Genomic DNA, 22,129 nt, shown 5'->3' with positions numbered 1-22,129 from the left:
CGATGGGCCGGGCACGTAGCCAGAATGTCGGACAGTAACCCGGTGAAAATGGTTCTCGACAACGATCCGACGGGCACAAGCAGGCGAGGTGCGCAGCGGGCAAGGCGGATCGATCAGGTGGAAGATGACTTGCGGACCCTCCGTAGACTGCGCGGTTGGCGACGTGTAGCCATGGACCGAGCCGAATGGAGAAGACTCTTATATACCGCACAGGCCACTTCGGCCTTAGTCTGAATAAATAAAATAAAATAAATATATCCATACTGCATACTGTTTTTGAACAAATTGGCACCGAATCTTTTAATCCTAGGCTAACATTACCTCCCGTGACCCTACATTCGTTTTTTTGGTATTAAAATCACCTTCACTTTCTAACTAAAAGCCATTGAAAGCTAAGTTTTTGATTTTGCAATAACACTTTTAAGAAATAAATAACATCTACAATGTAGCACTTACCGGTTTTTCTGGCGATGTCCTGACATGCAGTTGTTGTTTCCCGAAACAATTTAAACTGCTGGAGGAATTATCCGGAGATATATTGTTGAAGCCAAACTGTTGCGTGGAAATTCGAACTGGTGATGTTGTTTCGACTACCACACCACTTGATCTGTCGCCGTCGTTGTTCTCTTCGTGGCTATTATTAGTAGTTGGATTAAATTTAAGCACAACGTCGGTATTTCTTGAATGTTGATTGTTATTGCTATCGCTTTGCCCACTGACGACGACGGCGGCGTTGGCCGACCTTCTGTTCACTATCAACCAGCGAGGGTGGATCTGGACAATCGGTATTTGCTTCACTGACACAGGCACTTGATTGGGAATTCGACGTCACATTGCACTTTTTGTATTTAACCGTGTGGAAATTTTGCTTTGCTTCCTCGTTGAAGCTGTTTACTACCAACGTCGGCACTAAATCACTACCGCTACACACACTACTCAATTCGTCCGACGAGCATATGAAAATGTTGCTGCTTTGTGCACTATCATAATTACCGGGACACAGTTCGCCAGAGGATTCATCGAGTTTTGGTACCGATAGGCATTTATGATATTCCCGGTAATCTTCTTCATTGATCACAGTGATGACATCGTCTCCAGCTGATGAGATATCCGAAGAATCGATAAAAGTAAAGTCCTCCAGTTCAGCTGTAACCAAACTGGGAGTTTGGGGATTTGTGTTTAAATTTTGAGCACAGTATCGGCTTAAAGATTGTAGCCGAACTTCAGCATTAGATCCTCGAGAAGGTAGTTTTGGTGTAACTTGGCATATCACAACTGGAGGTGACGCGCAGCCGTTGTTTTTGGCACCAATAGTATCGGAGTTGAATTGTCTATGAGGTTGAAATTGGACGACACTCGCGTGATTTATGACGGGGAGGGAACTTTTTCGTTGACCGTTAACTCGATAGTTTTCTAAATGTGGGATGGTGTGATTTTTGGGAGTGTGCCTGTTTTGGTGGTGGATGGCCGATCTATTAATACGGAACTGATTGCTTTCATCTGAGCAGCCGTTTGAGTCACTGAAAGCTCTGACTCTTCCACGTTCAGGTGTATCGGGTAGGCCAAAATCAAACGTAGACGATTCCGTTCGTGCGGTTAAGTTCTTGTTGAATGAACCAGAGCACGACGGAATCGGTGAACAAGGTGGTGTTAGCTTCACGCGATCGCTGAACAACCACGACTCTGCTACTGCAGTTGGTGGGGGTGGTAAAGGCAACGGCGACGGGGGCGATCTAGGCGACAACGACGAAGATGAGGACAACTCGTCTGCACAAATATCATCGCCTCTTGTGGTGGTATTTTTCCCGATATTATTTTTATTGTTAATTCCCGTTCGACCCACACTTGAATTCGGTCCAAAATACACACCATACGACGACGTATTCTTTTTCTTAAAATTATTTATGTTCACATCTTTCAACCGCGGCTCTTTTGAATGCTGTGCGTTTTTGAAATTTAAATTTAAATCATCGCATTCGTTCTTCTTCACACTGACTCCACTGGTGCCGCCTCTCAGAAGACCTTTCCCACTGATGATCTCCGCGGAGGAAAATTCGCCATGTTTCTGAACACTACTTTTCACGGCATCATATTCGCTACTGCTAATGCCCGACGACCACTTTTCGTTCAAATTGCGCGAATCGCCACCATAACCGAATCCGTTACGATGATTTTTACTAGTTCGACTTTCGTCAACGTACGGCGACGGCACTGTATCCTTGTGTTCACCTTTGTTGTTCCCTATCTTCAGCTTCTTACTGTCCGAGTACTTGTCACTCACTTTAACTAGATTATTATTTTTAGCATTTTTGTTGGAAGCACTATTGAAATTGTTAGTGGTATAACAACACACGCCCGATACTGATGCCGGAGAGGATTCGCGTTGCTGATTATGTTTATCAACACCTGGAAAAGTGCTGCCGTTCTTATTATTGTTGCTGCAATTGTTCGATAAGTCCGATTCGTTAGTACCGCCGTGCTGTAACTTTTCACTGAGGTTTCCTTGTTGTGGAGCAATTTGCTTCTGAGGAGCTTGATGCAGCTGCCGATGAGTGGTGGATGACGATGAAGACGATGATGTTGATGTTGAGGGCGACGATTTTCTATTCTTAGCTGGAAAGATAGAAAACGAAAATTTGAATTTTCATCGTTTCGTGTGTTCGCTGTTCGTTCGTAATGTTGATAGGTTGGTTGGGTGGTGAAAAATAAATACACGCAGATGTGATATTTTCCTGAATGCTACACCTACTCAGAGAAAGCTATAGGCAGTGAATGGCGATGATTTCAGTTTTGGTTTCGGATTAAGTTGTGCGCACTGATGTGTCCACAGGGGCAACAAGGGGTTATCATTTGAAGGGTTTTGGTTCAGTACGAATTATTACTGTCGTTCTACGATTTTTTTTTGTAAAAAAATCTGCTATTTGATTTTATATCAATAAACGAATAATTTGATGTGTGGATCACTAATAAAGCTATATTAGAACTTTTGTCTTTTCAAATACTAGAGCCTCTTTGCGTTAGTCAAAAGTTCACTTCCCCATGGGGTCTATCGACACATAAAACTCGGTATGAGACGAATAGTCCACCTGTCTTTGGTGTACCTATCCCACTCTCGTTGCCATCCTAGAAGAGTTGCAGTTTTGGAGGTCCTGCGGAGTTCCTTGCTCCCCGTATGTTGTAGCACTCTGCGTTTACCTTATCAACCATGCCCACGATTACGCAGTATAGTGACGTGGTACGGTGCAATATGTTATGATCACTCTGAGGCACGTCAGTCTTTGCGTACTTAGCTTGTGTACGCTGCAGTACATTCAGTCCGTTCGCAGGCGTAGTCGACGTGGCTGATGTTGAGTTTGTCGTCGATCATCACCCGCCCGAGCAGCACCACTTGGACAAAAATGATTGCAGCAACTATATTGTGACTAAATCTGGTCACATATGAGTTGCAGTAACATATGCGACACAAATGTGGTACTAGGGCGCGATATCATCAACGCTGCGTCGCAGCCACTGCCGATTTCGCAGCAGTAGCAATTATCAGGCTATGAAATCAAAATATTATGTACACCCAGGAAATCAATATTTCATCAATGCACTGCACATGTAAAATAAGCAACAAAATAGAACGTACGACAAAGTTTTGTCAAGATAATTATGAAACAGATTCGAAAACATTTGTCAGCAACAAAAATGAAGAAATTTTTGTCTGGGACATTGCCGCCGCGCAGCTTTGTGGTCATTAAGCACTTTCACAGTTAGTAACTGCGAAGTTTCTAAGCCAAGTTACCATTTCTGCATTTGTATATCATGAGGCTAGCACGATGATACTTTTATGCCCAGGAAGTCGAGACAATTTCCGAAACCGAAAATTACCTAGACCGGCACCGGGAATCAACCCAGCCACCATCAGCATGGTCTTGGTTTGTAGACGCGCATCTTACCGCACGGCTATTATTTTATTTATTCAGACTAAGGCCGAAGTGGCCTGTGCGGTATATAAGAGTTTTCTCCATTCGGCTCGGTCCATGGCTACACGTCGCCAACCACGCAGTCTACGGAGGGTCCGCAAGTCATCTTCCACCTGATCGATCCACCTTGCCCGCTGCGCACCTCGCCTTCTTGTGCCCGTCGGATCGTTGTCGAGAACCATTTTCACCGGGTTACTGTCCGACATTCTGGCTACGTGCCCGGCCCATCGCAGTCGTCCGATTTTCGCGGTGTGAACGATGGATGGTTCTCCCAACAGCTGATGCAATTCGTGGTTCATTCGCCTCCTCCACGTACCGTCCGCCATCTGCACCCCACCATAGATGGTACGCAGCACTTTCCTTTCGAAAACTCCAAGTGCGCGTTGGTCCTCCACGAGCATCGTCCAGGTCTCGTGTCCGTAGAGGACTACCGGTCTAATTAGCGTTTTGTAGATTGTCAGTTTGGTACGGCGGCGAACTCTATTCGATCGGAGCGTCTTGCGGAGTCAAAGTACGTACGATTTCCAGCCACTATGCGTCTCCGAATTTCTCTGCTGGTGTCATTTTCGGCAGTCACCAGTGAGCCCAAGTACACAAATTCTTCTACCACCTCGATTTCGTCACCACCGATGCAAACTCGCGGTGGGTGGCTCACATTGTCTTCTCTTGAACCTCTTCCTATCATGTACTTCGTCTTCGACGTGTTGATGACTAGTCCGATCCGCTTAGCTTCCCTCTTCAGTCTGATGTAGGCTTCCTCCATCTTCTCAAAGTTACGTGCCATAATATCTATGTCTGTCGTCTGTCGTCGTTTGTCGTCGATCATCACCCGCCCGAGCAGCACCACTTGGACAAAAATGATTGCAGCAACTATATTGTGACTAAATCTGGTCACATATGAGTTGCAGTAACATATGCGACACAAATGTGGTACTAGGGCGCGATATCATCAACGCTGCGTCGCAGCCACTGCCGATTTCGCAGCAGTAGCAATTATCAGGCTATGAAATCAAAATATTATGTACACCCAGGAAATCAATATTTCATCAATGCACTGCACATGTAAAATAAGCAACAAAATAGAACGTACGACAAAGTTTTGTCAAGATAATTATGAAACAGATTCGAAAACATTTGTCAGCAACAAAAATGAAGAAATTTTTGTCTGGGACATTGCCGCCTCGCAGCTTAGTGGTCATTAAGCACTTCCACAGTTAGTAACTGCGAAGTTTCTAAGCCAAGTTACCATTTCTGCATTTGTATATCATGAGGCTAGCACGATGATACTTTTATGCCCAGGGAAGTCGAGACAATTTCCGAAACCGAAAATTACCTAGACCGGCACCGGGAATCAACCCAGCCACCATCAGCATGGTCTTGGTTTGTAGACGCGCATCTTACCGCACGGCTATTATTTTATTTATTCAGACTAAGGCCGAAGTGGCCTGTGCGGTATATAAGAGTTTTCTCCATTCGGCTCGGTCCATGGCTACACGTCGCCAACCACGCAGTCTACGGAGGGTCCGCAAGTCATCTTCCACCTGATCGATCCACCTTGCCCGCTGCGCACCTCGCCTTCTTGTGCCCGTCGGATCGTTGTCGAGAACCATTTTCACCGGGTTACTGTCCGACATTCTGGCTACGTGCCCGGCCCATCGCAGTCGTCCGATTTTCGCGGTGTGAACGATGGATGGTTCTCCCAACAGCTGATGCAATTCGTGGTTCATTCGCCTCCTCCACGTACCGTCCGCCATCTGCACCCCACCATAGATGGTACGCAGCACTTTCCTTTCGAAAACTCCAAGTGCGCGTTGGTCCTCCACGAGCATCGTCCAGGTCTCGTGTCCGTAGAGGACTACCGGTCTAATTAGCGTTTTGTAGATTGTCAGTTTGGTACGGCGGCGAACTCTATTCGATCGGAGCGTCTTGCGGAGTCCAAAGTACGTACGATTCCCAGCCACTATGCGTCTCCGAATTTCTCTGCTGGTGTCATTTTCGGCAGTCACCAGTGAGCCCAAGTACACAAATTCTTCTACCACCTCGATTTCGTCACCACCGATGCAAACTCGCGGTGGGTGGCTCACATTGTCTTCTCTTGAACCTCTTCCTATCATGTACTTCGTCTTCGACGTGTTGATGACTAGTCCGATCCGCTTAGCTTCCCTCTTCAGTCTGATGTAGGCTTCCTCCATCTTCTCAAAGTTACGTGCCATAATATCTATGTCGTCGGCGAAACCAAATAGCTGGACGGACTTATTGAAAATTGTACCACTCGTGTTAATCCCTGCTCTTCGTATTACACCTTCCAAAGCGATGTTGAATAGCAAACACGAAAGACCATCACCTTGCCGTAACCCTCTGCGGGTTTCGAAAGGACTCGAGAATGCCCCGTGAAACTCGAACTACGCACATCACCCGATCCATCGTCGCTTTGATCAACCTTGTCAGTTTATCCGGAAAACCGTGTTCGTGCATTAGCTGCCATAGCTGGTCCCGATCGATTGTATCATATGCGGCTTTGAAGTCGATGAATAGATGATGTGTGGGCACGTTGTATTCGCGGCATTTCTGCAGTACTTGGCGAATGGCAAACACCTGGTCCGTGGTGGAGCGTTCGCCCATAAAACCCGCCTGGTACTGCCCCACGAACTCCCTTGCAGTTGGTGCTAGTCGACGGTATAAAATTACCGCACGGCTAAGGGTGGCCTAATATAATTCATATAATAATATAACACTGGAGTGATTCAAATTTTGACTTTTTTGCTCCCCTATGCTTAAACGATGGAATTTGCTATTTTAATAATCGTTCTGAATTAGCTAATTTGGATGTAATTTAACTGAGCACAAGCAGTTTGAAGCTTGCATGAAGATTACTATGAAAACAGTAACTTTTCTTAAACCCGTTCCGCATCATTACTCATTAAGCTTTAAAAGTGTATGAATTCGTTAGCAACAGAGGAAATGACACTCCTGCCTCAACACAAGCAGATTACTCGTTCCTTGCTACCGAAGTATAATTGTTAATTGTTTATTCGTCTTCGATTGGATCGTACAGACTACTCTTATTCTAAGCTCCTTATTCTAGATTTGAAACAATACTTGGACACATTGAAATCAAACAAATTACAAACATTATTAAAAGCTCTAAGGCAGAAGCTAAAGGGATTATTGTATCCGTACGTTGTTCGGTGGGCTGGGACAGCGAATAGATCAGCGTGACGCTGGCTATGGCCAGGTATGCTCAACTGTCACTGGCGGAGCCAGCTATTGTTTTTTGGTGGGGCACCACTAAGCGCAAGAACAATAGCCTTCGAGAAGAATGGTGTGATTGCATCGCGTGGTGCCCCACATCTGTCTCCGCCAGTGTCAACTGTACATCCACGAGCAAGTCCAGACAGTCTATGTTACTGCTGATGATATCATACACCACAAGTCTTCTGAAGTCGTCTAGTTGAGAGTAGTTCCAGGTCGATTAGCTGACATCGGGCTCTATAGTCAGGTAAGTGCATTGGATCGTTCCACGGTAGGTGCCGAAGTGCAAAACGGATGAACTGCTTTTGAACTCGTTCAATGCGAATCACTTGGGTCGTATGGTACGGCGTTCAAATAGGGGCAGCATATTCTAAAATACTCCTCACTAGTGCACAGTACAGAGCTTTCAAGGTGTAAACATCGGTGAAATGAGCTGCATTCCTACGAATAAATCCAAAAACTGTGAATGCCTTCGCCGTTATTGCAGAAATATGTTCGTTGAACCTTGGGGCCCTCCTTAGCCGTGCGGTAAGACGCGCGGCTACAAAGCAAGACCATGCTGAGGGTGGCTGGGTTCGATTCCCGGTGCCGGTCTAGGCAATTTTCGGATTGGAAATTGTCTCGACTTCCTTGGGCATAAAAGTATCATCGTGCTAGCCTCATGATATACGAATGCAAAAATGGTAACTTGGCTTAGAAACCTCGCAGTTAATAACTGTGGAAGTGCTCAATGAACACTAAGCTGCGAGGCGGCTCTGTCCCAGTGTGGGGATGTAATGCCAATAAGAAGAAGAAGAAGAAGATGTTCGTTGAACCGCAATTTCGAGTCCATTGTAACGCCCAAGTCACGAATCGACGAAACACGCTCTAGTGCAGCATCGGCAAAAGTATAGCTGTACATTATTGGGGATATAATTCGGCAGAAGGTGATTACTTTACATTTCGCCACATTCACGCTCATTCCGTTTTCATCGCACCAACGGCGGAGTACGTCAATATCAGTTTGTAGAGCAACATAATCCAGGGGGGTCTCGTAGCGTAGTTGGCTACACGTTCGCCTTACAAGCGAATGGTCATGGGTTCGATTCCCAGCCCCTCCACCAAACCCTCGTCAGTCGCCAGATCCGCAGCCCATACGGTGGCGTTTGGGGTACGCGCCTTACCGTCACGGCTGCCTGATGACGACTGACAACTTGTTCTTCTCGGAGGCATTCCTCCAACGTTACCCGGATTAATGGCAACCGAACAATGCAACGATCATTGAATACACGATATGGACAAACGGACACAATGGACTCACGATGAGATGGACTGGCAACGACAACAATAATGGTAATGGAAATCTAAAAATAGATTATGTGTGGATTCTGTAGAGCAGAATACCACAGTAGATCTCGACACAGTAGCGGTTAAGTAACACAGAGTGCCTAACAAATAAATAAAGGAATAAAAAAAGGAAAGAGCAAAGAGTGTATCACTCTGAAAATTTTGAGGTCGCCAGCGTACAGAAGCTTTGCAAAGGTAAGGCAGTGGTCAAGTCATTGATATACAGGATAAACAGTAAAGGTCCCAGCACGCTGCCCTGGGGCACACCCGAGGTAATGCTGAAAGTCCTAGACCGTGAGGCATCAACACGAACGAAAGCCTTTCTGCCAGTCAGGTATGACATTATCCAATCTGCTATCCAATCAGGGAAACCCAAGTGGCGTAACTTTGCAACGGCATGTTGGTGAGGTACGGTGTCGAATGCTTCCGAGAAATCTACGTATACGGACTCCACCTGATTGCGCTTCTCGACTTCACGGAAGAGCGCATTAGAATAGCATAGCAGATTCGTTGTACTAGAGCGTTGAGGAAGAAAACCGTGCTGATGAATTGAAATGAATGGTTTAACAGCAGATAACAAAACTTTATGAACTAATGATTCAAGAAGTTTTCCAACACAACAAAGAATGGAAATTCCACGGTAGCTATTAACTTTGCGCAAACTTCCAGATTTGTGAATTGGAATCATCGTTGCTATTTTCCATAGTCCAGGGAACGTTTTTTCACTCAACGATCTGTTGAAATGTAGTGTTAGTGGAGCCGCTTTCAGCAGGAAAGTTGTTAGGCCGGCAGCTTTTGAAGCATGTAAATCGCGAAGAGTTTTCAACTGTTCTAGGTCGGAGAACAGGAAGGGTGCGAGGTCAATATCGTGCGGTAGAACATTCGAAAACCTACCTGGGTGAGTTTGAGGAGGGTTCACATTGAACACACTCTAAAAAAAAGTCGGCGAAGAGGTTCGCAGCTTCATCAGATGTGGTAACTGTAGTGTCACCATAAACAACATTGTTCGGAACTTGATTAGCCGTCTTTTGCGATTTGATAAATCTCCAAAACATGGACGGATTATTTTTAAGGTTTGATTGGAGGTCGTTCATATATCTTCGGTAACTGGCATCGAGGAAAAGGGACATTGGACATAGTCCCTGCTGCCCTGTACCCGGAAAGTCCATGCCGACAGATAGATGTTGATGACTTACGCTAGGCAGCTGGCAAGATGGTAGGGTTGTTGTAAAATTGTCAAATGTTTTTTCGACATCGAGTTGGGCCATGGTAGTAGAGACAAAATTGTTCCATCTGTGAATGTTGGTAATTCGGGTCAGTTGGTGGACGGTTGATCGACCGTGTAGGAAACCAAACTGTGCCTTGAGCAAGATGTTGTGGAGTTCGCCAGACTCATATAGGAGGTAAATTGCCTTTTCAAACAGCCTGGATAACCCTGAGAGAAGGTTGATGGGACAATAACTTGTTTGAGAGGCTGCATGGGGATAAGTTTCTGTGACTTCCGGAACGATGTATTTGATTTCGAGATTCAGGATGTTGTCGAAGCCTGGGGCCTTCATGGCTTTTCGGTGATTTGATATAGGCCGTCGATTCGTCAGCTGAGATCTACAGCTCCGAAATCGATGGGAGTTAAATGGTTGTTGTTTGCATGCTCATTAACGGCTGCTTCGTGTGGACTGGCTAAGTTATGTCCAAGATTATGTGGGCTGACGAAGGGGCGATCTATTTCTGTTGCTTTCTCTGCAAGAGTTATCAAGCGATCCTTAAAGCCATTGTTGTCTAACGGGATAAAATGTGTAATGGGTTGAGGCTTGGACATCAGAATTTCGGTAAATTTCCTGTACATCCTGGGAAAGCGCGGATTTTATTGGAGAAATCATTATTTCGCCAAAATATTTGGTGAGTGTTTTTTGGTGAGAATATTAGCAGGAAAATGCTATTTTCCTACGTTCTCATTCAGTTACATTTTTCAGGTAAAAAGTTGATTATGGTAATCCCCTTTTAAGTTAAAATCTGAAGTCATTTTTTTTTTAAATTGAAGGTCATACGCGGTAATGTTATTCAACTGTAATCAACTGTCATCAACGAAAAAAAATCAGGTGTCCATACCCAAGCAAGCAAAAGTTCGGATAACAGTACATTTCTGGCTTAATCAGCTCCAAGAGGGATCCTGAATAGAATTGACCTTTCCCGTCAAAAAAAAATCGCTGAATCGAATCTTTATTTTATTTTAGGTCAACTTTCACATTTCTCCACGAGACGAGCCAGCCTTGGGCTGAAAGTCTCACTAATAAAGACAAAAAAGTTCACATTAAGTTATTCTCAAGTTCTAACAGTTTGCAGATTGTTCATAACAAGTTTTGTGAGAGTCCTGTATAGCATGCTATTCAGCTGAACAAAGAACCTTTACAAAATAAAATAAAAACACAAGGTGATGTATACTGCTAAAACTATTTTCAATTTTATTTCAATTAATATTCGCTAGAACGTATAAGCTGATCTTATTTAGGATGCGAGACTCCATGTGATGATGCGCCTACCACAAGTATTGAAATCTAGTCCTCCTCTTATAATCCGGGATGCGTACCACTACTGACGTGTGAAGTGGCAAAATTTTACTTCATGAATTCATTTCATATATGACACTTGTAGGTATCAAAGTTCACCATGATAAAATTTGAACTAGAAAGTTAATACAGTGTTGACCCGATTTTATCACTCCCCGATTTTATCATGTTTTCGACCCGGTTTTGTCTACCCAAATTTTTTTGAAAATTTTGGTTTTTCTTTTTATTTACGTATAAAAAACCGCAAACCACAATGATTTTCATAAAACAACTTTCACCGTCTGTGGTATATTATGAATGACTTCTACGTACATGTGAAAGATTATGTAAGAATCATTTTCAACAAGAAATAACAGATACCGTTCACGCATTTTGCATTTCCAAGGCACAAACTGATTAATATGTGTAAGATGAATTAAAAAATTGAAAATATAAAAATTTCCGATTTTCTTACATGCTCTGTTTTATCACACCAAAATTCAACATGGGTGATAAAATCGGGATATTACTGTATTATGTCGAGGTGGCACTAAATGTGAACTTTATGACATAAAAAGATCATACTAAGCTGATTCTGAATTCGAAAATTCACAAAAAGTTCGTATGAAGTTTGAATACGAACTTTAAAGTTTATAAAAAGTTCATGTGAGCCTGATTGGATGCTTTGAATAGTTTGACGTTTTACTTTGTTTTGTTTTTGTAACAGTGTGCCTATGCTCAAGTTTAAACAAAGTATTATTCAGAACTTTTTTTGTACTTGTAAAGTGAAAAAAAAAACATCTAAAACTATTTTGTGAACTATTCTGACAACAAGTCTTCTTCTTCTTCATTGGCATTACATCCCCCACTGGGACATTGTCGCCTCGCAGTTTAGTGTTCATCAAGCAGCACTTCCACAGTTATTAACTGCGAGGTTTCTAATCAAAATTATCATTTCTGAATTTGTATATCATGAGGCTAACACGATGATACTTTTATGGCCAAGGAAGTCGAGACATTTTTCAATTCCAACTAACTTCGTAAAAAGTAATTTTTGTCATTTTATTGTCAGCCAATCCAATCCGAAAATTGTGTAGACCGGCACCGGGAATCGAACCCAGCCACCATCAGCATGGTCTTCCTTTATAGCCGCACATCTTTCCGCACGACTAAGGAGGGCCCTAAAATCTTAACTTTTTTAACAATGTACATTTTCTCCATACTACTCTCGAATAAACCAATGACTGTAACTGGTTCCTATAACAAATGAACGCACGCCTATGTTCCTTTCCAATAACAGAGCGATATGAGTATTTTGCGAATGTTATAAAATCTACTTTATATAGATACGTAGTTATGTACTCCCCTACGCAATCAAATCCAATACAACACATACAGGCGACTCACTTCATGAGTTTTCCTCAATTGAGAGACACGCGCATGTGAAAACGTGTTCCCCACCTATACTCCCAACCGAAAGATTTTTCTCCTTTTTTTTTGCTTTACACCGTCTTCGAACTTGATCTCATTCAGATTTTCTGAAAAACGTCTGTGCATTTTCCTCCACAAGCGGCGTTTACACATGGTAGGCATTCACAAATACGAGGGCGCATGAATCTGGCGCGCTGGTCGCTAAATACTACCGGATTTGTTTAGAGGTATAAATGACCGGTGGAAAAACATTGCCATTATAAACTGTTTGATTAACTACAGTTCCGACAGCAGCTTGGGGGAGGCGCGTAGGAGCGGATAATGTAATAACCATGAGTTTTTTTTTTCTGATAATAGGGATAATTCACTAAAACAGTGCAGCTATTTGAGTAGGCAGTTTAACTTTCTTACATTCGATAGGAATCGTAACTGGTGAATTTATATTTAAATAACATGGGGCGGAAAAGATCGAGCGTTCGGTCGAACACATAAAGGTTGAACAGCGGTGAAATGTAATTTTTCATTTCAAGTCAACGTGGGCTGATTATTTATTTGCTACTTGAACATGTTTAATATTTAAAGTCATTACCCCTTACGAATATAAATCAAATGTGTTTATTTACATTCACTAATCTGTAGCTTTATTTTTTTCGAAAATTGGTGCTCGTCACATAGCCTATGTCCTTCTTCTTTTTTACTTCCTTTCTAATTGCCTTTACTTCTTTTCGCGGTTCTATCGTTCTTGGCTGTGACAATAGGTTCCACAAAAACTGTGGCTGAACAGTGAACACTCAATCGATCGTGGAAACAAGAGCGCAGACTGACTAATCTTATATTGTCGTCTCTGATGTACGAGAAAATTACCATCACCATCTAATAGTTTTTGTTGTACAATAACAATAAGAAGAACCATAATATTATCGTTTATCCACGATGAGGACCTGCAATGCAATTGTGCTGAATGATTTTAAAATGATAATGCTTTCAGCTATCATTTGAAAAATAAAATAAAAGTATGCAAGTTGTCGCTGACTATAACTACTCACATTTCAGAATCAATCGATAATCAACAATATTAATGACAAAATAAAGCTCACTAAAAACAGTTACATGTCAATAAACACCTTTCTTTCAGTAATGTTATTCATAGCTCATGATGAAAAAAGTTCAAACGTAACAAAAAATTAACCGTTTGTTTGAGAAACTGCATGTGTAACATTTTTGGCCAAAATGAGATTTTTATATATTCTGAATCCTCATTCAAAAATACGTATTCTGGCAAAAAAATACGAAAAAAATTGTTTGTTCAGGAATGTGTGAAACAAAATTTTATTTGTTTGTGAAACAACATATGTGCACGCACTTTAAAGAGCAATTATGGAGTATTCCTTAAAGTTTTTGCACTGGAAGTGCCCCAGGGTGTTGAGTTTCACCAAAACCTATTGATCTGTATTGAAAAAATCAAAAGATTCGGTGCAAATTTGTTAAAAAAACAGAGTAGCATAATTGATACTATACAAAAAGTACACACATTAGAAAAGTAATGTTTTGCAGCTTGTTGTGAGAAACTCGGTTAAGGTTAAGCTAGTTACATTTTTTCATCTTTTGTGTACAAACGTACGCACACACACACAAACGCACGGACGGACATTTTTTCAGCTCCTTTTAACAAGGATGTTAACGATCATTCAGTAATTTGCGTTCGATCATTTAGTAGTTTGTCAATAACACATTCCAGAAGCTGAATTTCAAAATATGTTGTATGGTGGACTTCTAGTGCGAAGGTTTATCTACAACTTTGCCTAAGGGTTCGTTATTAGAATTCAACTAATAACGGAGTTAGAGCGCTAGTTGCAGTAGCTTAAACTAAATTATTGGAATTTTGTTATCATTTAGTCTAAGTTACTGAAACTATAGCTATAACTCCGTTACTAGTGGAATTCAAACAACGAACCATTAGGAAGAGTTGTAGAAAAACCTTCGCACTAGAAGTCTACCATACAACATAATTTGTAATTCAGTTTCTGGAATGTGTTATTTACAAACTACTAAATGATCGAACGCAAATTACTGAATGATCGTTAACATCCTTGCTTTTAAGTATAAAAAGTTCGCTTCTGGAGTGACAAGAAAGTCTTTCGGTACAACTTTGTTGTGCGAAAAAGACGAAAAAGGTTCTTTTTAGTATATTAAGGCTTGTACACTCCAGTATCTTTGCGAGCAAAGGCGTAGGATTGCCTAATGCAATAGCGGGCATAGAAAAGCTTTCAATTAATAACTGAGAAAATGCTAATAGAATACTAAGTTGAAAGCCAAGTTACAGTTGGAATGTAGAGCCATTGAAGAAGAAGAAGAAGAAGGCTTGTACACGAAAGCGTAACACAATTGGGGGTGGACAGGGCGTGTCATTGGAAATCTGTTCATACCAAAATGTGAGTTCTCATAAAAAAATGTTACGAAGTGTTGGGAGATTGCAAATGTTGGTATTTTGTAGAACTCATGGAGTTGTCTATGAAATACTTACATGAAACTAGAGAGCTTTTTCAAACGTGCTCAACATCACCAAGTACTCATATGTGTAAACGTAGCGAACAGTTTGCTCCCTAACACGATTCCATTCTACCATTTGACGGAGACTGGTTCGCGGGTGTCAGCTTAGACGATGCTTTTGTTTATTCGTTTATTTATAAAATTTCATTTGTTGTGCATCATGTTTTTCAATATTATTTTATCTATATTTTAATACACATTTTCAGCTTTGGGGAACTGAATCGTGTTATGTTGTTTTTGTTTTGATGATTTTAAATAATTTAGTTAATTTTTCTTACGTTTGTCCCCGGTGAATAAAAATAGCTACAGAAAAGAAACTTCAGCAAATACAAGTAGCAAAGTCTACCACTGCCAGAAAAGCTCTAACGAAAAACCAGAGAAGCTGTTGAGAGACAAATTAGAAATTTATTTATCATGTTCGAGACATATTTTCCTTATCATGTTCGAGACATATTATAGAAACATCCGACTGAACTTCGCTTTGAACTTGTGTATAGCGGAGACGAGCCAGCCTCGGGCTGAAAGTCTCTTTAATAAAGACACAAAAAAAAATAAAAAAATTAAAAAAAAACTTTGTTTGAATTTTTGTATTTCATTGCACACCAAGATAACAACACTATTCTAAAAACCCAGATTAATCCACCTAGCGGTGATGGTGCCTTTCTCGACCTTCGTAAAATGTGTGTGCTTGAAAATAGATGAGCTAGTAGCTAGGAGTAAAAAAGACAAATTTCTTTGTCCGTTCTATGAAAATCAGATTATTTATGGCAAAGATATTGTAGATCCAGTTGAAAACTGAAAATCATATTTTGTCCCATTCCCGGATGTCGCGACTGCATCGCGAGTGGTGCCCGACTATGGCACAGTTGCGCACTACTCGCGATGCAGTTGCAACATCCGGAAATGCGAGAAAATGCGATTGTCGCGAAACCTCGGTTCGGTTTTTAGCTTGATCTACAATATGCTAATGAGAATTTCGACATTTTTGTTTCCTTTTCCAATCTTTTTGACGTACATACCCCTGTTTTATTTTACCCAGTCATATATTTTAAGGATATCACTTTTGGATGTAAATTGAACTGAAGCTCCGACTACACAAAAAGAAAACGAAAATGTCATTCCCATCAAGCGAGCGGAGGGCAATATTTGTTATGATATAAATCTCATGACCGTCTTTCTACCAAACTCCCGTATGAAGAGGAAGGGAAGTGTATCAGTGTGGAAGCATCCGATAGTTCGTTTTCGGAAAGAAATTATAGCCTTTCGGTACAACTTTGTTGCACAAGAAAGGCAAAAAGTATTTTGGCCATAATTTCAAAGGTAATAGTCCAATCTGGCCAACTTTCTAAATAGAACAGGATTCCGCATCTAATGCAATTTGTTGTGAGTAAATCGGTTGAGGGTAAGTCCATTAAAAGTCAGCTAGACTTTTTTACTCGCTGTTTTATAACACATAGTATATTTTGGCCATAATTTCTGTGCCCATGGTCCAAATTTTCAATAGAAAACAATACGACAGGATTCCGCGTCGAATGAAACTTGTTGGAATTATAGATAGTGGAATATATAGATGAGTGAAGATAAATCCTCTGTCTCCAAACGAACTGTCAAACGTGTCTCCAAACGAGCATGACGTCACGATTTCAATGGAAACGTTAAGGGCTGTGACGTCATATGTGCGTGTGCACGGGCAGAAAAATCGACTCAGCCATGCTTTCGCTCATCTATCTATTCTACTATCTATAGTTGGAATTAAATCGGTTGAGGATAAGTTCCAAAAAGTGAGCTAAACTTTTCGCACTTTTGGTGCGCGCACACACACACAGAGACATCATCGCAGTTCATCGAGCTTATACGTATATAACACTATGAGTCTCCAGGCCTTCTGTAAAAGTTTGGTTTTGGAGCGAACATACAGCCTTTTCGTAGAAAAAGGCAAAAATGGTGTTTCAGCCATAATTTCCGATCCCATAGTCCGATCTAGCCAATTTTCAATAGAAAACAATGGGACAAGATTCTGCGTCGAATGCAATCTGTTGCGAGCGTCAATAGATGAAGTCTAAGTGCTAAAAAAGTGAACTCTTTTTCGCAATAAATAGTAATTTGACCATAACATCTAAGCCCATAGTCCGATCTGGCCAATTTTCAATAAGAAAATATGAGACATTCTGCGTCGAATGCAACTTGTTGTGAGCAAATCGGTTAAGGATATGTGCCCGAAAAATGAGTGACATTTTTTAGGCGATTTTTTCGTATGATTTTGTATTTTGGTCATAACTTTCGATCCCATAGTTCGATCTGGCCAATTTCAAATAGGAAACAATGGGACAGGATTCTGCGTCGAATGCAACTTGTTGCGAGCAAATCGGTTGAGGGTAAGTGCCCGAAAAATGAGTGACATTTTTAACGCGATTTTTTCGTATGAATTTGTATTTTGGCCATAACTTCTGATTCCATAGTCCGATCTGGCCAATTTCAAATAGGAAACAATGGGACAGGATTCTGCGTCGAATGCAACTTGTTGCAAGCAAATCGGTTGAGGATAAGTGCCCGAAAAATGAGTGACATTTTTTACGCGATTTTTTCGTGTGAATTTGTATTTTGGCCATAACTTTTGATCCCATAGTCCGATCTGGCCAATTTCAAATAGGAAACAATGGGACAGGATTCTGCGTCGAATGCAACTTGTTGCGAGCAAATCGGTTGAGGTTAAGTGCCCGAAAAATGAGTGACATTTTTTACGCTATTTTTTCGTATGAATTTGTTTTTTGGTCATAACTTCTGATTCCATAGTCCGATCTGGCCAATTTCAAATAGGAAACAATGGGACAGGATTCTGCGTCGAATGCAACTTGTTGCAAGCAAATCGGTTGAGGATAAGTGCCCGAAAAAGGAGTGACATTTTTACGCGATTTTTCGTACGAATTTGTATTTTGGCCATAACTTTCGATCCCATAGTCCGATCTGGCCAATTTCAAATAGGAAACAATGGGACAGGATTCTGCGTCGAATGCAACTTGTTGCGAGCAAATCGGTTGAGGGTAAGTGCCCGAAAAATGAGTGACATTTTTTTTAGTAGTTTTGCGCACACACACACACACATACACACACACATACACACACACACACACACACACACACAGACATCACCTCAATTCGTCGAACTGAGTCGATTGGTATATAACACTATGGGTCTCCGGGCCTTCTATAAAAAGTTTGTTTTTGGAGCGATCATATAGCCTTTACCGTATACTTAGTATACGAGAAAGGCAAAAATACATTCCTGTTCTACGTATGAAATCACCAACTACGGTCGAAATTGAAAGAAGCTGTAACATTTTTCCTACATAAACGTTAATAGGCGACAACTATCTCCATATATTATTAGCCCAGGGCTTGCATGCATCCGCCCAAATCCGTTCAAATGATTTTTTTGCGAAGCTTTCCAAATAAAGGATTACCCCAAGTCCCAAGCTAAAGCCCAAAGCCTTCCGGCTTTCCCGGAGGTGTGGAGCTGAAGGTCACAAGGCTCACACCTGCCAGGCCTCACAGAGGTGTTTGATCTGTGGTCCTGGCACAAACAACAAACACCCATCCAGTGGGCAGGCATGTCCCGCCTTCAGACGGGCTCGATCATGCAAGTAGCTCAGCTGAATCTTAACCACTGCGAGGCAGCGCAAGCGCTGCTACAACAGTCGAAACACGAGAATTAGACTGATGTTGCTTTGCTGTCCGATCCGTACCGCATCCCTGCTAAACATAGCAGTTGGGTTGCGGATAAATCCAGAATAGTGACCATCTGGACTTGTGGAAGGTACCCCATCCAGGAGATAGTGTCATCTCCTGATGATGAGGGTTTTGTTATAGCAAAGGTAAACGGAGTTTACTTTTGCAGCTGCTACTGTCCTCCAAGATGGAGCATAGAGCAGTATACTAGGGTGTTAGATAATCTTGTAGCGAGACTAACTGGTCTTAAACCATTAGTTGTAGCAGGTGACTTCAACGCGTGGGCAGTGGATTGGGCCTCTCGGTTCACTAACGCTAGAGGTCATATCCTGCTAGAGTCTCTAGCGATACTGAACGTAGTCCTGCTGAACGAGGGCCAAGCGTCAACGTTCAGAGGACCGAATGGCGAGTTATGCATCGATGTGGCCTTCTGCAGCGCGGTATGGACGGTGGAGCTTGAATGGAGGGTTCACGAAGGGTATACTGCTAGTGACCATCAGGAAATACGCTTTATGGTCAGCTATACCCCCAACAGAGCCACATGGCGCGTCAGTAAAGCTGATCTAGGATGGGATACCTTGCAGTTTGACCCAGATCTGCTGGAAGAATCACTACGGTGGGAAAATCGGACTCTAGGCCTTAGTGGTGATGAGTTATCCGATGTCCTAACACGAGAATGTGACGTGACAATGCCCAGGAGGACTATGCCAACCGGCAACCACAAACCGGTGCATTGGTGGACGAGCACGATAGCTGATCTTCGCATAACCTGTCTTAGAACTAAAAGAAGCTTGCTATGTCGACGACGCCGGGTATTCCAAACAGCAAGCAGAGCTCTTAACTACGAAATCAAATGTGGTAAGAGAGCTTGCTTTGAAGAGCTGTGTAGGATGGCCAATAATACTTTTTAGGGGGGGGGGGGTGCATACAGGATAGTGATGGCTAGGACCATCAGCACACCTCTTAAGAAATCCCCGGAGATGTTAGTCATGATCGTTGAAGGTTTGTTCCCGAAGCATGACTCATCGGACTGGCCCACCATACCGTACAAGTTAGTGTACGTGGTACCGCTAGTGACTAACGATGAGCTTATCGCCGTTGCAAGATAACTTAAGCTAAACAAGAGACCAGGGCTGGATTGTATTCCTAATCTGGTTCTTAAGCACGCGATTCTTGCCGCTCCAGATATGTTCAGGAGCTGCCACCAACGTTGCCTGGACGAAGGAAATTTCCCCGATCGTTGGAAACGGCAAAGGTTGGTGCTATTGCCAAAGCCTGGGAAATCCCCGGGAGAACCTTCGGCATACATACCAATTTGCCTACTCCACACAACTGGTAAGTTGTTAGAGAGTGTGATCCTGAATAGATTGACGAACTATAAGGAGTGTGTTGGTGGCTTCAAGCAACCAGTATGGGTTCCGTAAAGGTCGTTCTACCATCGAAGCAATTTAGTCGGTAATGGAAACGGCTAAGATAGCGCGTGGTTTGAATAGGAGAGGTATAAAATACTGTGCATTGATTACACTAGATGTAAAGAATGCATATAATAACGCTAGCTGGGCAGCTATAGCTGATTCCCTGCATCGCTTTCCAGAGTCCCGGATTATCTGTGCAGGATTCTGAAAAACTATTTTTAGAACAGGATTTTATTAGTCGACACTGGCCAGCAATCGATTGAAGTGTCAGCAGGTGTTCCACAGGGATCGATCCTCGGACCGGTTCTGTGGAATATCATGTATGATGGAAATCTCCCGGCTGGTGTGAAAATAGAAGGCTTTGCGGATGATGTAATGCTAGAGGTCACAGGCAACACTCTCGACGAAGTTGAATTGAAAGCTTCGTACGCGATTAGCAGAGTCGAAGAATGGCTCAACTCAAGGAGGTTGGCGTTAGCACATCACAAGACTGAGGTTGTTGTGGTGCATAACCACCATGCGTTGCAGCATGCGAGGATAAACGTAGGGACCTGCACAGTGAGCTCCGTGAGGTCTTTAAAGCATCTGGGCGTGATGATCGACGATAAGCTCGATTTTACGAGCCACGTCGATTATGTATGCCAGAGGCTTCATTGGCAATAAAATCTTTATCGCGAATGATGTCCAACGGATCGGCGGTGCAAAGTCAGGTGCGTAGGCTTATAGCGGGTGTAGCATTGTCTATTATCCGATAAGGCGTACCTGCATGGTTAAAAGCACTAGCGACTGTGTGCAATGTTAAGAAATTAATCTGGGTACACCGGCTGATGTGTCTGCGGGTTGCAAGCATATACCGCACCATATCTTATGAAGAGGTATGCGTCATTGCTGGGATGATGCCGATAGACATACTTCTGGAGGAAGATGTAGAGGTGCTTCAACGACAGGTACTCTGTGCACGTGCAGCTTCGTTGCTCAAATGGCAAAGAGTATGGGACACTGCAGTCAAAGGTCGTTGGACCCACAGACTGATTCCGGAGGTATCGAACTGGATAAGTAGAAAGCATGGTCACAAATTTCCACCACTGACGGGTGGTAAGGTTACCACCCTTAAAGTCGATGTTGCGTTATAACATCGAGTGCGTTAGCATAGGCGTGAGCGTTCTCAATAGTCCTCTGTTGATGTATTGCTTAATTGCGGGCCAGGGGATACGGACTGGCGAAAGGGTTTGCGTTTTAGTGGGTCGGGTTATCCCATCTCCACACTACCTGGGTTAACCTCCTCAGCTGTCAGATTTACGTTTACCCTTGCTCCAGAAAAAAAGAGGGAATAATGCGAAGGGCAGGGATTGACACGAGTAGTACGATTTTCACGAAGTCCGTTCAGATATTTGGTTTCGCCGACGACATTGATATATTACATCAGACTAAAAAGGGAAGCTATACGGATGGGACTAGTCATCAACACGTCGAAGACGAAGTACATGCTAGAATGAGGCTCAAAAGAGGGCAGTGTAAGTCACCCACCACGAGTTTGTATCGGTGGTGACGAAATCGAGGTGGTTGAAGAATTCGCTTACTTGGGCTCACTGGTGACCTCCAATAGCGAAACCAGCAGAAAAATTCGGAGACGCATCATGGCAGGAAATCGTACGAACTTTCGATTCCGCAAAACGCTCCGATCGAAAAGAGTTCGCCGTCGTACCAAACTAACTATCTACTGTAGAGATGTGGTAGGGCCATTCCACATGTTACTCTAGGTTTCTATATTGATTATGAAATGATGCAAACTGGTGAAATAGCGTTAAGCGTGTAAGTGGAGAGTTTGGGAGAATCGGTGCACGAATGAGCAAATGAACTGCGCGGGAATTGCTGGTTGGCAGTTGAGTGGAGGTACCGACGGCAATCGGACGTA

The 22,129-nt window shown here is 42.6% G+C and overlaps 1 protein-coding gene across 1 annotated transcript in view; it reads right to left on the bottom strand.

The window, feature by feature from the left end:
- Positions 1–22,129, bottom strand: part of LOC134226403 (uncharacterized) — a 197,557-nt gene that overhangs the window by 113,286 nt on the left and 62,142 nt on the right. The window contains 2 exon segments of the mRNA XM_062707163.1: positions 457–741; positions 743–2,613. Coding sequence (XP_062563147.1) covers positions 457–741; positions 743–2,613 — 2,156 coding nt within the window.

This window comes from Armigeres subalbatus, chromosome 3 (genome assembly GCF_024139115.2).
Source record: "Armigeres subalbatus isolate Guangzhou_Male chromosome 3, GZ_Asu_2, whole genome shotgun sequence".
Taxonomy (NCBI): domain Eukaryota; kingdom Metazoa; phylum Arthropoda; class Insecta; order Diptera; family Culicidae; genus Armigeres; species Armigeres subalbatus.
Note: the sequence above shows the minus strand (reverse complement) of the source record. Positions and strands in the feature narration are given on the sequence as shown.